At 32.8% G+C, this 17,684-nt stretch overlaps 1 protein-coding gene across 1 annotated transcript in view; it reads left to right on the plus strand.

The window, feature by feature from the left end:
- The window catches only part of TBCA (tubulin folding cofactor A), a 66,981-nt gene that overhangs the window by 37,655 nt on the left and 11,642 nt on the right, over positions 1-17,684 (plus strand). Inside the window, exon 2 of the mRNA XM_081054225.1 lies at positions 16,794-16,899. Within this exon, the coding sequence (XP_080910351.1) occupies positions 16,794-16,899 (106 nt within the window). The remainder of the gene's footprint in view (positions 1-16,793; positions 16,900-17,684) is intronic.

Below are 17,684 nucleotides of genomic sequence, written 5' to 3' on the forward strand. Positions count from 1 at the left end.
GGTAAATTTATTACCTAATCTGAAAATGAAATGATTAGCCTTTTAAATCATACATGCAGCTCTTTTAACAATGGAAAATTTGTATTGCTGCTTAAAATGTTTAGAAAATTTAAAAACAGTTTTAAAATATTTATGAACTCTTGGAATAACATGGACACATATTCTCCAATACATACATCATAAGTTTCATTTTATAAGTAGTACTGTCTAGTTTGTGAATTTCGTGTGTATCTTCAGTTTTTTAAGATATGCAGAATCTATTACTACAGTATCTTTAGAGTATTTCCTTATTACTATATAATATGAAATAAATGAGTGGTTAAGTTGTACAGGCCACAGTAGCTAAAGTACCACTTACAGTGCCTGGAGAATAAAATTTAATATAAAATGGACTACGTGGGTTTTTTTTTGTTGTTGTTTTTTAAGGCCATTCTCAATTTTCCTTTTATAGGAGTTATAGTTAGGAAGAAAAAGTAGTCTAATAAGTTAAATCAGTTGGTTAGGAAGTTAAAAGTTCAATTTCTCACAGTATTCCGGCTGGATTTTAGCCCATTTTACCATAATACAAATACTACCTCATCCCCCATGTAATTTGTGCTATTTTGGAAATTTAAATTAGTGGGTATTTGTTAATGGATGTTTATAGATCTGTAGATGACATTTCATGTACTAACTTGTTCAAAAATTCAAAGTTAAGGCATCAATTTTAAAGTGGTTAGGTAGACAATATTTTTTATTGAAGCTAAAATCACCTTTTTTTTAAAAAAAAGGTTCCTTTATAGAATTTCGCCTAAAGACCACTGAGTATTTATTGCCATTCAGATACCATGTCTAAGGTAGAAAAAGAAACTTGTATTAGTAAAAATTGAGTACGATTTTTAAAAAAAATTTGTCAGGTATAATGTTATATAAATTTTCAAACTATTTCGCTTGATGATATCACTAGTGATATGGCTAGTTACTTTCTACTAAAATGTAAATTCATTTATAAGCAAATTAAAATTTTAAAAATGACAAGAGTTATAATGTTAGTTCATGGTCATTTATTTAATATTAATTACACAAACATAGATATATATATATATATATACTAGTATTAAGCTATTGTTGCTTTCACATTGATTCATTTTTAAAATTAACTTATTTAAGTTGGTAATTAACATGGCGTTTTATTAACTTCTATAAATTGGAAATTTTGAATAGAATATTTTTGTACTTAACATACAGTAAAAATGTACCTTAGAAATTTAGAAATAGAAATTTGTCAGCTACTGTAGTCAGAATTTTGAATATTACCTTCCTCTCGTTTTGAATTCCAAGTGGATATTCTATAGGAAATGCTTAACTGTATCTTTTTTCTTTCTTTTGAAACCTTTTTTTTTTTAAATTAAATTTATTGGAGTGACAATTGTTAGTAAATTTACATAGATTTCAGGTGTACAATTCTGTATTACATCATCTATAAATCCCATTGTTGTGTTCACCACCCAGAGTCAGTTCTCCTTCCATCACCATATATTTGATCCCCGTTACCCTCATCACCCACCCCCCACCCCCATACCCTCTGGTAACTACTAAATTATTGTCTGTGTCTATGAGTTTTTCTTTCTCATTTACTTAACTGTATCTTAATTGGTAAGGCCGGGGTTTCTTTATTGTAAGATTACTCAGAAAACTCTTCTTACTGTGTGAATCTTTAAGAAGGGAATAGAATTATGTAATATTTCCCAAACTTTATTCATTCACAGAAACCTCTTTCTTTTCACTGCATCTATTAACATTTCTTGGAAGAACATTTCTTTTTCTGCTGTGAAAGGAAACAATTGTTACCACATTTGAAAAATGGCATTTTGGTTATTTTTATTTGGTCACTAAAGGATAGATTCCCTCCCTTCAACATACAAGCAAGTTTGAGTTAGCGCCTGTGTCTTTCTTTAACCCCATTGCTGCAGTGTTACTTGGGTTTTTTCAGGTTGACCATAGAGAGAGATGTGTGTTACAGATGTGTTCATATGTGATCATGGTAGTCTATGCTCAGAATCAGGACCCTAACAGATTCTACCAAAAACTCATCTGAAGTAGTCCGGGAAGAGTGTGTAGAACAACAACTTCCAAAAAGTTGTGATGTTCTTAAAATGCAGTAAAATACATTATTTACATATTATTCTGTTTTTGTGAAGTCAAGTTAGAGGCTTTTCATGTTTTTACATGTTCACACCTATTGTTCATGGGAGGTATGCCTCCATCTGTGAAAATGCAACAGTGTTTACTGACAAATTCAGAAAGTCAGGCTGTAAAATGACTGTTTTACTTCAAGTGAACAATTGAAAAATAAAAGTTGGGACTATTAAAGATAATTCAAACTTTTTTAAAATGACAGACTATAATTAATGTGACAGACAAGAAAGATTTGGAGGGCTTCAGAGTCATTAGGAATCACTAATCTAATCTTATAATAATTAAGAAAATTTTGTTATATTGAATTTTCAAACCAGGTTTTCCAGTTATTAAAATTATGTCAAATACAGCTCTATATCAAGTACCATTACCCACTATAATTTAAAAGTAATATTTAAGCAGTTAAAGACTTAGAAAATTGGCTTGAGTTTAAAAAATGCTTTATATATGGTAAAGTACAAAATAAATGTACATTGAAAGTGGACCCTTTGATATCAAATTACTGTATGTGTATACTTTTAAATAGGTTTATAATATGAAAATTATTTCTAATTCTTACATTTTTCTGAATGGAAATTATTACCAGTTGATTATTATTTCGTCATTGTTCTATATATAGGGCTTAAACAATACCTCAGTATATAAAAATAGAAAAAATCTTCGTGTTTATCCTTTGAACCATTTTGAACTAATGAGCAAACCTTAGTACAATAAACTGAATAAACACATTACATTTCAAAGTACCTCTGTATAATGCTAATAATCCCAAAGTTATGAATTGTTCTTTGGATCCTAGAGCTCTACAACTGAAAAAATCACAGATTTAGCTCCCAAATTTTCTCATCAGTAATTCTGAGAATAACTTGAGTTGATAGATTACCAAGGATAATTATTATCTAAAATATTGTTAAATCAGGCTTATTTTATATTTTGATAAAATTCAGATATCCTAATTGATAACTTTTATTATCTGAGAAGCTATGGTCATCAATCAGCCAAAGTCGTTTGCATCGGATATTTTTTTTGCCCACTTTAGTTATGATAGCCAATATTAGTTGTGAATCCATCATCTATCCATAAATTTTAGGCAAACTGAACAATTTCACAGACTAGAATGATGGTGTTGGATATTCCTCTGTTAATACTCTAGTTTGTAAGGCTCCTTCTTCAAATGCTGCTTTAAATCCCTTTTGGATCCAAGTCACGTATTAACAATTTTGGAAGTAAAATCATGAGTAATACTATAATAGTACAGATGTAGTTCATCCAGTGCAGTACCATTTACCTACCATGTTTTTTGCCTCCTTTGATGATTTTTTATTTTTAATGAGGGTGCAGCTCACAGTGGCCCATGCGGGGATCGAACCGGCAACCTTGGTGGTGGTATTAGCACCATGCTCTAACCAACTAAGCTAACCTGCCACCCTTTCTTTGCCTCTTAATGCATCGAAGATTGAATTGACTGGTTTTTGTTTTTATTTTTCAGTAGCTGCATCACACTCTTGGTTCATATTGAGCTTGCAGACAACTTAGCTCTTTTTCCCTGAACTTCTTATACGCCAGACTACTTTATCCAGTAGTTGTGTGATTCTGATGTTGACAGTTCAAGATGGGGAAAGGGGTATTGTTTCAGAATAAGATGATGATGAGCTCAGTTTTCAATCTGCTTCAGTTATTTGCTGGTGGGATGTCTAAATAGAGATGTTATAAAGACAGAGATATGGGTCTGGACAGAGGATAAAAAGTCAAATGTACAGAGAGATTTGTGAGTTTAGGTAGTAATTAAAGCTGTCAGAGTGTTTTGTATGGAGATGAAGCAGCTGTGGGGGAGGTACTGTTGCTTTTTCAGAAACTCAAGCAGAAGCGATTCACGATTCACGGTAGTGTCCTCGGCCCTTTCATTATCTCAGAACTTTTTAAGGGACAGTTTAGAGGATTAGGGAAATAGTTTTCATTTGTGTTTTGTGAATTATTTAAGATTCCTAGGATTTATTAGTTTATTAATCTCTGAAATTCACAAGATTACCAAAAAAACATGGTGGCATTTTGTGTTTGGCATGCTGTGCATCTTTTTAGCTGTTTACAACAGATGTCTATTTATGAAAATTAATTAAAGCATATATTCTACATGGACATTGAACATAACTCGAACCATCTCCAGCTTAGTGGATTCATTAATGAATAGTGGAAGATAAGGTAACGAATGCCATCAGATTAAACATTTAATTTCTTTCATTTAGGATACACAAATTGATAGCATGTTGCTTCCAGTGGTGGGAACTGAGGGGCCAGGGACAGGGTGTGTGGGTAGTGGGTTGCCTTTTCATTTTGTACTATTTTGTGCTATTCAAAGTTTGAACCATGGAATGATTTTACTTTTGGAACGGGTAAAAGAAGTTTAAATTTTGAAAATTACTTCACTTACTTTAATCATGAGATAGTATGATGTGTTAGAAAGTATTGACTCTTGAAGTTAGAAGACAAGATTAGAAAGTATTGACTCTTGAAGTTAGAAGACAAGATTTCAAATCCTGATTACACTGTTTCTTGGCCAGCTGGCCTTAGGTGAGTCACTTCACTCCTTTGAATTGCAGTTTCCTATTTGAAGATGGAGATGATGATAGCTGCTCTGTTTACCTCTCAGGGTAATTGTGAGTTCCTTCTGTAAACATATCTGAGAGGCATACACTCTGATAGGTGCTCTTAGGAGACACATTTCCAGTCCTCAGGGCATCCACTTTCCAGTGTGGAAGTAGACTAAATTTTAACCTATAGTGATACGTTCTGTGATGGAGATAAGTATGCTATGAAGATCCGTAGGAAGGATCCACAGTGGCAGCGAGGGGAGTGGTAGGGTAGGGGTTAGAGTGGTCCTTCTGGAAGACAGGGATGTTTGAGTTAAGCTTTAAAGAATGAGTGGGGTAGGGAAAGAGGATGAGGAAGGAGAGCAAGCATCCATCTCCAACCCCGTCTCAGTTGACGTGGGTTTGTATGGAGCACATTTTTGTCAAGAGGATGCCATGACAGATTTTTCCTTAGTTTTGCTGACTCCCAAAATCTTGACTATATTTACTAGTTGAAATTTGGGAATAGCTGAAAATCTTACTTGACTTTATAGTGACCACAGAAGAATTAATAGAGAATGACGAGCTCACTGAATTTTAACTACACACATATAGACCATGAGCACTAAATCACCAGGTTCTGATGTCAATCTTCAGTTCTTCCTCACTAAGGAACTAGTAAGAGTTCTTAACTGAGTTGGCTAAGCAATTAGCTTCTAATTTGCAGTCTTCTTGGATTTTTCCCACATAAAAAAAATAGATTTTGTTTTCCTGCATCTTTCATAATATTTTTGTCCTAACATACTTTTGTAAAGACATTTCTTTTGTGTGTCTGGGGTCTCATTACTAAACCTTTAGTCTTCAAAAGCCTAAAATTCACTCTAAATAGTCTTTTATTCTGATTTCTATAGAATACTTTCACCTAATGTGCTTAGCAGAAAAATTTGTTGCCTACTTGTTAACTCACATAGCTTCTTTTCCTATCATGAATACTTTTCTCCTCTTCACTAGGGAAGATATGTATTTTAAATCCATTTGACAAGAAGTTATGAGTTCCAAGTTATAAGTGGATACACTGTGCCTGGTGATATATTGTTTCCTTTGTAGCATCATTAAACATCTTACCATAATAGTTTACAAACATTAATATTTACTTGATGCCCCTTCCTATAAGTTATAGTTTAGGGGCATTGATGTTTTACTATTTATTTGTTTGTTTTGAAGTTTTTGTAGGAGTTTATTTGAGCTAAACTGATGACATATGCTGGGAAGCAAGACCTCAACTGCTTTGGAGAGTAACAGTTTTGCAGCTTCTTTTATGCATTTGAGATTAAAGAGGGAAGTGAGGAAGATTAATTACAAGGGAGAAAGCAAGGTGGGAATTGGATTATAGAATAGTTAACAAAATTATGTGCTTTCTTAAGGGTGGTTTTGCCTTCCAGGGGTATTACTTCCGACATCTCAAGGTGTGTTAACCTAGATGTATGCACAAGAACAGTGGACAGAGCTTGGCTTAAATACCTCGCACAGACAGAACAGAGGCCTGAGGCATGACTACCCACCATGACTTGCCTATTTAGAAATTTATGATCAGATCACCCTGTGAAGTTACTTTCCACAGAACCAAATCTTTTTATTCATCTATAGTCCTCTGGTCATCAGTGAATCCAAAGGATACATTGACCATCCTTTTCCTCAGATAGTGTGGTCTCACAGTGCTAGGTAGGCTCAGTCCTAGGAAGTCTCAGTATCACCTTGTTGAACATTGGTGATGGGGCAGTACTGTAACCATGGGATCTGAGTTGAGCCCGAATTTTTTCCGAAAGGGAAGGGCAGTTAAGTGGAAGGCAGTCAGGTCTTATGGACTTCATTGTGACAAAAACACTTGGGATCCTTTCTATCCTGTCCGAGTTTTGCCTTTTGTCTCATTTTCTGTATTTGGCATCTAGTATAACATTTACATGAGCCATGAAAAGAGTATTAGCAGTTGTTTTATACATGCTCAGTAATCATAAACACTTGGACTATATAAAAAAACCCAAAGAACAAGTATAACAATTATTATGATGAATATCATTAGCAGACAGTTAAAGATAATAAAATAGATTCTGAGTTCATTATCAATCTTTAGGTACAGAGGCCTTGTCAGTGTCTTGGGATAGCTCTCTACCCCTGTTGTCAACGTCTTCTCATCCTAGGGGAGACATTTTAATATTTAACATCCAATATCCTATAAGTTATAGACGTACTTTGTGAATTGAAAATATAAATAGAAGGTAGTACTGTTTATTATGGATATCAGCCTCTAGTAAGCACTATGATTATTAAAAACAAAAAATTTTAAAGTTTTATACTAATTTAGTTTTAAGTGTGAAATAGAGACTTTTGTACAAAATTTACATGTAATGTTTCTTAATACAATAGAAACATAAAATTATGTATTGTGTAGGAAATTTCCTCTTTACTTTCTTTATGTTTATTTGTCTATTAGAAGAAACAGGTGAGGTTTCTCAATGTCTAAGTGATTTATCGATTTAGAATGAATTAGCCCAAAGTAAGAAACAATGATTTCTGTACCTGCAGAACAGTCTTCTGTTGTTAAAGACTGCCAGACTACTGACAATGCTTTTCAATGCTTTTAGCTTCGAAGTAATAGAAAATCAAACTATACGTGACTTAAACTGTGAGAATATTTATCTTCTTACCCTCAGATATCTAGAGGTAGGGTCCTTTCAGAATTGGTTAATTTAGTGGTTTAATACCATTATCAAAGATTTAAGTTCTCGATATCCCAGAGTGACCTGTCCTTTTAGGCTGGATTTCATTATCCCAAGGCACCTGCCACAAGTGGCAGGTGTCACACACAGATGACACTGTCCAGTAAAGAGAATTATACCTGCTTATATCACATTTAGAAGAGTGACAACCTTCTCAGAAGCCCCCAGCAGATGGCCCTTTTGTAGCTTTGGCCGGAATTGGATCACTTAACACACGCCCAACTATCACTTGGCAAAAGGAGTGAGAACATTATGATTAGCTCCTTCCCTTGAAGGACATGGCTTCTTGGATGATCATAATCAAAATTAGATTCTGTTGGCAAGTAAGAATTGGCTGTTGGGAAGGCAACCAATAATGCCTGTTGCAATTTAGTGCATTTTAACTTTTTTATGTGTTCAAATGTTTGAGAATTACTTTAAAAGATAAAAAGTGTATCACTAGTGGCTGAGAGTGTGAACTTCGAAATAAAACAGTTCTTTGGCACTTAATAGTTGTGAGAACTTGGACAAGCTCCATGAATTTCAATTTAGTTACTACTAAAATGGGACTCATAATGGTACCTGTTTTATAGGGTTGTTTTGAGAATTAAATGACAATGTTTTGATGTAGTATTTGGCCCATAGTAAGTGGTCAGTGTGTGTTAACTGCTTTTATTATCATATTTTAATTTTAGCTTATCTCGAATGATTCAGGCTTTTGCCTAAATCTATTATATATCCCATTTCATGGGATACCAATATTGTAATGTCTCTTCTTGAATTGTAACTCTTGGTTGAACTTCACCACAGGGCTAGTTTAGGGGGAGCAGATTTCATGATGGCCATCAAAAATGCCAAAACATCAAAAATCATTCATCCAGCCTGACTTCTTTTATCAGTGTTGCTATCTAACTTCAGCTTAATTTTCATTAGTATTATCATTTTTGACCAAAGTTTCATGAAATATGGTAGCTTACATTTTATTCATTTCTGATATATTAACCCTGGTTCAGTTCTTTTTTGAAGCTAAAGACTCTATTTTAAAAGCATTGTGGGGAGACATAATTAAGAGACTGTAAAATGGGAATAATACTTCAATAGGATTATAAATATTAAATGCAATAAAGTACACAAAAGTCTTCATATTTGGTCTTCAGTAAAAGTTCTTCCTTCATCTCTTATACAATAAAAATCTCAAAAGTATTGTTTGTTTCTTCAGAGACAGCAAAGTTTATTATCAGTTATATCAGTAGAGGAGAACTGTATCAATCAGGAAAAAGAAAATCATACTATGGATTTCAAACAGGGATTTAATATAGGGAATTGATTACATAGGTAGTGGTGTAATTTTTAAGAAATGCTGACGTTTCATTGGCTGGCCAGGGTCATCTCAAATTTTTATAATAAAATTTGGTAGACATTCCTTAGCTTTTAAACAAACTTTAAAAACAAATTGAGTATTTCAGACTAGTGGAGAAAAAATGTATTTTGCTCATAGGTCTATTCTAAAAGTTGAAAATTAATAAATAGATTATAATTATTTAAATATGGTATGTAGTATAGGGTTACATTTCTCAGTGGATCCTGTGCTGCTCAAAGGAGATTGTTGTTCTAAATCCAGTTTAGATGAATTTTCTTTTTCATCAATTGCTTCATATTACAACCACAACTCTGTGTGGGGGTTGCTTTTCCTAGAGTTTCTAATTGTCTTCCATTTTTTATTATTGAGGAAAAAAAACGCACAAATGACTTCTCTTATACCTTCTAACTCATTGTATTTGTTCCTTAGAATCTATTCCATTCCTCTTCTTAAAGGTGTTTCCATAAGTCTCCACACTAGATTCTCATTTAGACTATTTTCCAGGCCTACAGCACAGTGTTAATCCTAAGACTTCTTTTTTCTTTCATTAGACAGTTGCATTATGTTGACAATGGTTTTTTTTCTTGATTTTTCATCTTCAATTTTCTGACGTACATTCTTAAATAAATTTCTCAGCAAGGGGTTATAGTAGATAAACTTTTGAATTCTTATATAACTAAAAAACAAGTTCCGCTGGCCTATGACCTCTTTCATCAGTTATCCACATGACTTACTGCCTTTTTCAGATCTTAACTCACTTATCCCTTCTCAAAGAGCCCTTCCCTGACTGTCCTATTTTAAATTGCAAATCCCCTATTTTACCAATTCTTCACTGCTTTTTTGTATAGGACTTGATCACAATTTCACAAGCTATGTACTTTGCTTATTTATTGTACTATTTCCTCACTAAAAATTGTCATGGAGCAGAGATTTTTGTAATTTTGTTCACTTGATACACACAATCATGCCTGGCACGTAGTGGCCTCTTAGTAAATAAGTACAGAGTGAGTTAGTGAATTTTTTCCTCACTATTATAATTACAAATCCAAGTTATACATAATTTTCTCTCAGCACTTTGAAGGGATTGCCCTATTGTCTTCTATTATCTAGTGTTATTAACATAAAATATAATGTCTATCTGATTCGTTTTTCTTTTATAGGCAACCTGTTCTCTTTTTGAAAGCTTTCATTTTCTTGGATCTCTGGGAATTCTCAACAATGTACATAGATACGGGGTTTTTTCACTGATTCTAGTTGGCACTTACGAAGGCCTTTCAATTAAGATTGTTTTTTTCCAGCTCTGGGAAATTTTATTTAAAAGTTCTTCCCCTGGTGCTTTTCTGTACTATCTATAACTCCTAATGGTTATCAGATTTATAGTCTCTTCCCTTGACTTTCCATTTTCATTATTTTTCTCTTTTGAATTTTATATCTCTTTAATGCAAGTTTTGATATGCATATTAATATTTAAACAGTGAAATCTGGCATACTATTTTCTTTGACTAAAATGAAATACCAAATAGGCTAAAATAGGATAGATTGATTTAATATTTGTATTTTATACATTACTAACGATAATGAATGACAAAGGTGGTTTATCATATCAGTATTGGAAAAGAACTTAGTCTAATTTTTTATCAGACACTATATATTTTAAATATTATGTAATAAGAAAATGTTTCACATCAACAAAATTTATGAGTAGAGATGTTCATCACAGTATTATGTAGAATGTGATATGGGGATGGCCTAAATGTCCGATAGGATAATACTGTAATAAGCTGTCACTTTGGTACTGTAAAATGCTTTGTAGTCCCTAACGGCTATATTTTCAAAGAAAATTTAATGATATTGGAAATGATACATTATTTTCATATATATACATTTTTGCATATACGTGTTTGAAGAAAAAGACTAGTTGAAAATACTCAATGTTAATACAGGTCTATAATTGCTTATACAAAATCCTTGGGTCCATGCATATTTCTGAATTCCAAATTTTTTAGATTTTGGAACAGTAATATAAGCATTTACATAATAGCATCTAGAGAAGTATTCTATAATCAAACACATTAATATTTCTGCAGTGAAACGTGGCAATTTACATTCGGTAGGATACATAAAGTTTATAAATAGTTTCATATCATTTGAAGTTACATTTTGCTGCTAAATGAGTTTATGAAAAATTTAATTTTAAATTTTTCTATTTTTTTTACCTTTTAGATTTCAGAATTATGTGCATTTTGGATCAGTAGTCATTCATTTGGGCAGTGAGATTAGGAATTATTTTTAAAATTTTGTTCTTTATAATTATGTATTCCTATATTTATAGGAGCATAAACATGTTTGCTACAGAAAAAAAATTTTAGTAACAAATTTTTAAACTGTGACTATACATACTTAATTGAGTTAAATTTTCTTATTAAATCTTAGCCTTCTCTAGGGAAAGGAAGAATAGCCAAATTCACCCAAAGATGTTTATTCATTAATTTAGCAAATACTTATTCCAGTAATTACTATTTTAATAAACACAGATAATCTGATAAATTACCAGGGAAATTAATATTTCAAACCATGATATAATACCATTTCACACTCTTCTTATGTTCAGAAATTTAATAATTTTGACAATTACAGTTGTTCACCAGGATGCCAAGAAAAAATACGGAATTCATACATGGCAGGTTTGGTATCAACTGATACAGCCACTTTGGAAAGCACTTTGATAATATCTAATGAAGTTGAAGTCACATATATATATAGAGAGAGACAGAGACAGAGACAGAGAAAGAGGTTTTATATACAGAGGGTGCCAAAAAAATGTATACACATTTTAAGAAGAGAAAACTATTCAAATTATAATATATACCGATAACAAAAGATGAATACAAGTCACGTTTGACTTCTGCAATTACAAGAGGTGCTCAAAGTGGTTACCATCAGCGTCCAGGCACTTCTGATTACGGCGAACTACTGCTTGAGCAACGTTGACCAAAGTGTCCACTTGTATACATTTTTTGGAACCCCTGGTATATAAAACCCCTTCTGTGTCATGTGACTTGTCATCAGTACATTGATTTATGCTGTTTAAGAGTGAAACCTTTTTACTTTCTACTACCGCATCTTACCCTCTCATTTTATTCACTATAATTTTGTATGTTGGTATTACTGGGTTCTCACTGATTTTTGTTTGTTTGTTTATTTTGATATTCCAATAAGCCATGCAAACACTCAGCAACTTTTCTTGTCAAATGTGAAGTGTACTTAAGTGTCTCTTCAATTTTGTTTGATCTATTCCTGCTGTTTTCCATAGACAAACACTTGGATTACCAACCAGAGTTGTCTATGGGCCTAGACATAGGTTCCGATCTCTTTCATCGTATAACTTTCTCAAAAAATCACATTTTTCTTGTCAAGTTTTGTGAATCACTTTTGTTCCACTTCAGAATTGTCTTATGTATCTCATTATATTGAAAATGTTAAAAGGCAGTAGAGAAGTTTTTAGACTCAACTTTTTATTCATTCAACAAACACTGAGTGCCTACTATGTAAAAAGATCAAGAATAACGGATGAATATAACCTAATCCTGTCTTCAAGAAGCTTAAGACCCAAGTAAACTGGCTTCAGTGTAGTTTGAAAAATGCTAAGATGGTTAAGTAGGGGTTGGATGGAGTTAAGTAGAGTTCTTTCAAATCAGGAGTCAACAACCCTTTTTTGTAAAGGATGAGATAGTATATATTTTAGGTTTTTAATTTTTTAACCATTTAAAAATATGAAAACTTTTCATAGTTCTCAGACCATACAAAAATAGATGGCAGGCCAAATTTGGCTCATTGGCAATAGTTTGGCAACCCTCATTCTGCGTGTTTGAATTACAGGACATTATTGAATGTGCCTCTTTCTGGCCTATCCAATCCCAGCTACTTTCATTTACGAGGGGAGTTTAATAACCTACAAGGTTTAGAAAGATGGAAGTGTCATTGCTAATCCCAGTTTCTGCATATCCCTGATATTCTGAATAATAATTGTGATTCTGTAAAGATGATTAAGAAAAAACAGTAACATTGATGCGTTGATATTCAAGTTACTCCAGCACAAAAATTCCAAACTCAGAGGTCAAGTATGAAGCCTGAGTGTTTGGGAAACATGGATTTGTGTGAATTGGGGCAAAATGAATAGCAGATGCCTCATCCAAAACAGTCATCAGCCACTATTTAGCTCCATCCAATAGTGAAAATGCGGGCCCAGTATTCCCTGATGAAAACATCCAAGAGAAGCCAGAAATCCAGACTTATATGTTAAATCTCCCAGTTGTTTAATGTGGTAACAAATTTGGGTTTTTTTTATTCTTTTTAACATTATGAATCAAATAAAACCATCTTTAGGTCTCATTTAAAGCAATCCGGCAACTTGCTGTCTCTATCCTCGCAAGTTTCTTTTTCTATCTATCTATCTTTCTATCTGTCTGTCTGTCTTGTCTGTCTGCCTATCTGTCTATCATCTATCTATCTATCTATCTATTAAATTTATTGGGGTGACATTGGTTAGTAAAATTATATGTTTCAAGTGTACATTTCTATATCATCTATATATTGCATTGTGTGATAACCACCCAGAGTCAGTTCTCCTTCCATTTCCATATATTATATTTGATCCCCTTTTTACTCTTCTGACACCTCCCCCCCTTACCCTCTGGTAACCACTACATTATTGTCTATGTTTATGAGTTTTTGTTTGTTTGTCTTGTTCCTTTATTCCTTTCAGTTTTATATTCCACATATGAGTGAAGTCATATGGTTCTTGACTTTTTCTGTCTGACTTAATTCCTCTTAGCATAATCATCTCAAGATCCATCCATGTTGTTGCAAATGGCAGTATTTCATCTTTTCTTATGGCCAAGTAGTATTCCATTGTGTATGTATACCACATCTTTATCCAATCAACTATCAAAGGATACTTTGGTTATTTCCATGTCTTGGCCACTGTGAATAATACTGCAGTGAACCTAGGGGTACATATATCTTTATGGATAAATGTTTTCAAATTTTTTGGATAGATATGAGAAGAGGGATTGCTGGGTCATATGGTAATTCTATTCTTAATTTTTCTGAGGAACCTCCATACTGTTTTCCATAGTGGTTGTACCTATTTACATTCCTACCAACAGTGTATGAAGGTTCCTTTTTCTCCACAGCCTTTCCAACACTTGCTGTTATTTGACTGGTTGATGATAGCCATTGTGACATGTGTAAGGTGGTATTTCTTTGAGGTTTTGATTTGCATTTCCCTAATAGCTAGTGAAGTTAAGCATTTTTTCATATCTGTTGGCCATTTTACAAGGTGTGATCAAACAATATGGTGAATGTTTAAATAAAAAAATTTACAGTAAAAGACACATTGCCATTATTCTCCCTCACAATACTCCCCCTCACTTTGAACACACTTATCCCATCGTTCTTGCCACATTCTGAAGCAGTTCTGGAAGTCCTCTTTCATGAGTGTCTTTAGTTGCCCTGTTGTGGCTGCCTTGATGTCCGGAATCATTTTGACTTTGGGGAAGAGCCAGAAGTCACACGGTGCCAGATCCAATAAATAAGGTGGATGAGGACACACCATAATATTTTTATTTGACAGAAATTGCTGTACCAGAAGCTATGTGTGACGTGTGACACGGAGCGTTGTCATGATGGTGGATGATTTATGACACACTTTAAAACACACCTTCTGCAAAAAAACCCAACAAAACCAACACACCTCTCAACCGTAGCTCACACCCAACTGACTGCACCGAACAAGTTGAAACTTGTCGCACACTGTTACTAAAGTTCCATGGAGCCACTTCCTGTATTGAAGATCCCTGCCTTTCCATTGGATGACACTCAGCAGCAGCATTCACCGTATTTGTTGATGACAACAGAAAGGCTCCATATTTTAAATCACATGTACATTTAAGTAATTTATCATTTGATTATTATTATCCTCATGGTTTTCATTTCTTAAAATTTCACCTTTTTATGTCTATCCTTTTGTATTGCTCTAATTTCTTTATTTTTCTTTTATATATGTCTTACCACTAAAAGTTTTTTGAAGTTGCTGTGTTTCCTTGTAGGTATGGGTTTGTAAGACTAATGGAAAATATTTGCTGTTAATTTTGAATATAATAAATGATGATTTTTTTATTTGTGCTTGTTATTTTAACTTATAGCCTTTGCAAAACTTGTGAAGGAGAGCAATGTTTAAAGAATTACAACTATTAGGTCTATTTAAGTACCTGCCTAATTGAATTTTGCTTTATTACAGAAATGTTTAAAAATATAGCTAAAGGAATAACTAGCAGACTTTAAACTCATTCAAAATTGTGCTGCTCAGAGATAATTATTAGCATCTAACTTTTTTGATAAGAGTAATACTTATACATGGGGGGAAAAGCTTTTATTCGAAGGCATAAAATGAAAGCCTTCCTATTTGCTTCCCAGCTAACCTTCTCTACCCAAATTATTAAGGTATTTCTCCTCACATAATAGCAAATAATAGTTTCCAAAGTGTCTTCTTTTATTTGTTTCTTGAATATTCTTTGTTGTTTGTTTATATTCATGGCAACATAAAATTTATACCCGTTTTGTACTTTGGTTTTTTCACTGTGAGGTATTTCAGGATGAGTGTTTGACGGTCACAATATTCTATAAACACTGTTAACATTGTGTTATATGTCTTATCTATGTCAGTAACACAAGATGAAAATTCTAAACTGGAACATTTTAGTATTTTAATATTTAGTATGTAGTTTATGTGGTGATTTAAATCTGACTTAAAAACCTGAGTAGTATGACAAAAGATTTTTTTTAAGATTTGCAAACTTGTATAAGTCCTATTACAATATGAACATTAAATCATATTTTAAATCTTATTGCAATATGAAAATTAAATCATGCTTTGAAATCCACTTGGAAATCTTTATTGCAAATGATTAGACAAAAGCCATGCTCCAATGTGATTTTTAAATTCCATCCTAACAACATGGGTCTAGAAGTTAAGTAAGCAAGCAGGTGGAGCAAGTTGCTTTTAATATGTATGGATTATGAGAGCTTTTTCTTCTGCTCTTTAGATCATGTGAATATAGGAATGTTAGTGTTGTCTTGGACTATACTTTTATATTAAAATTTTATTAAACGGAATTAGGGGAGATTGAGCTATTATGGTTCATTAAATTTTGGTTATCTGAGGAATAATCAGTAGAACTTTGTATCATTCTATTCCTTATTGTTCAAAAATCTTCCTCATATCAATCAATACCTTTTCTTGCTTTAGTAAATAAATACTTGTTTGTTTCCACTACTTGCCCATGAAAGAACCATGTCTAAATTATCTATCCCAGTTCCTCACACAGATAAGGTCAGGCATAAAATTACAGTACAGTGAATACTTGTCAAACAGTTTTGTTGTTGAAAATAATCTCATTTTTCTTTGTTTTGGATTTGGCATGCAATACACTGATTTTTAATTAATTAATGAATTTATTTTTTTTTCCCCAGTAAGCTGCGCTTTTACCATTATGTTATTTTAAGTACATGTATAAAAGTGTGGAAAACGTATCAAAAAAAAAGGAGACAGAAATGTTAGTACATAATAATTTTGAGTGTTGTTTTTCACATTGTAAATACAATTATTATAATCCAATATATTTTCAATTAAAAATTTAGAAATTGCATGCTTTGATAGATTACATTGCATTAGGCAGGTATTGGACTTAAGGGCATGAGGATCATACTGACATCTATGGCTAAAGTATTTTTCTTCTCTTCCTTGTCCTCCCCATCTAGTACATATACTTTGGTATTTTAAGTATGTTTTATAATTACATAGTTTCTTTGTTTCTGTGGTCTGTTTGCTAAATAGAAAGTTAATTCTCCAAAATATTTTTGGTTTATTTATAGATTGGCCAAAGAAAAAATGATGTATGAAAAAGAAGCAAAACAACAAGAAGAAAAGATTGAAAAAATGAAAGCTGAAGATGGTGAAAATTATGCCATTAAAAAGCAGGTAAAGTATATCTTAAATAATAATAGCTAATATTTACAGAATACCATATTAACTAATGCATTAACAGCTCTAATATTATTTACTTCTTTACTATTAAAACCTCCATTTAAATATGAGGAAACTGAAACACAGGTTAAATGACTTGCCTAAGGTCACACAATTGAAAAGTGGCATAGCTGGGATTTGAACATGGGCATTCTTGGCTCTGGAATTTGTACTCTTAACCTTTAAGCTATACTGCCTGTTCAATTTTAAGTATGAAATATAAAAATGACCTAATATTTTATTAAATATACTTGTGTATTTAAATGCACAAATATTGATGTGAAGACCACCAAAATAACATATATATGTTGACATAGGTGTGTGTGTGTGTGTGCATTACACTTTCCAGTAGTTACTTCTGATTATTTTCGTAACAAATTTCAGTCTCCTTAGCATTGCATACAAGGCTTGTCTTGATTTGGGTACCTGCTTATCTCTCCATCCTCATCTCTTGCCAGTCACTGCCTGGACCTATTAGGTTCTCCTTTTAGTTTCATTAATATGCCCTTTCTCCTTTGCCTCAAGATACTGCACATGTGTGTGATGCTCTTCCCATTTTTCATATCTACCTTTTCCTTATTAATTCCTATTCATCCTTTAAACTTACCCTACACTCCACCTCAGTGCCGAGTTAGGTCCCTTCTCTCCGTTCTCCTAACACCTTATTTATTCTTATTGTAGCATTTATTGAATATTCACTCTTGGCTAACACTTGTTTCATAATTTTGTGAGAAAATAGA

Source organism: Rhinolophus hipposideros (genome assembly GCF_964194185.1).
Source record: "Rhinolophus hipposideros genome assembly, chromosome: 7".
Lineage (NCBI taxonomy): Eukaryota > Metazoa > Chordata > Mammalia > Chiroptera > Rhinolophidae > Rhinolophus > Rhinolophus hipposideros.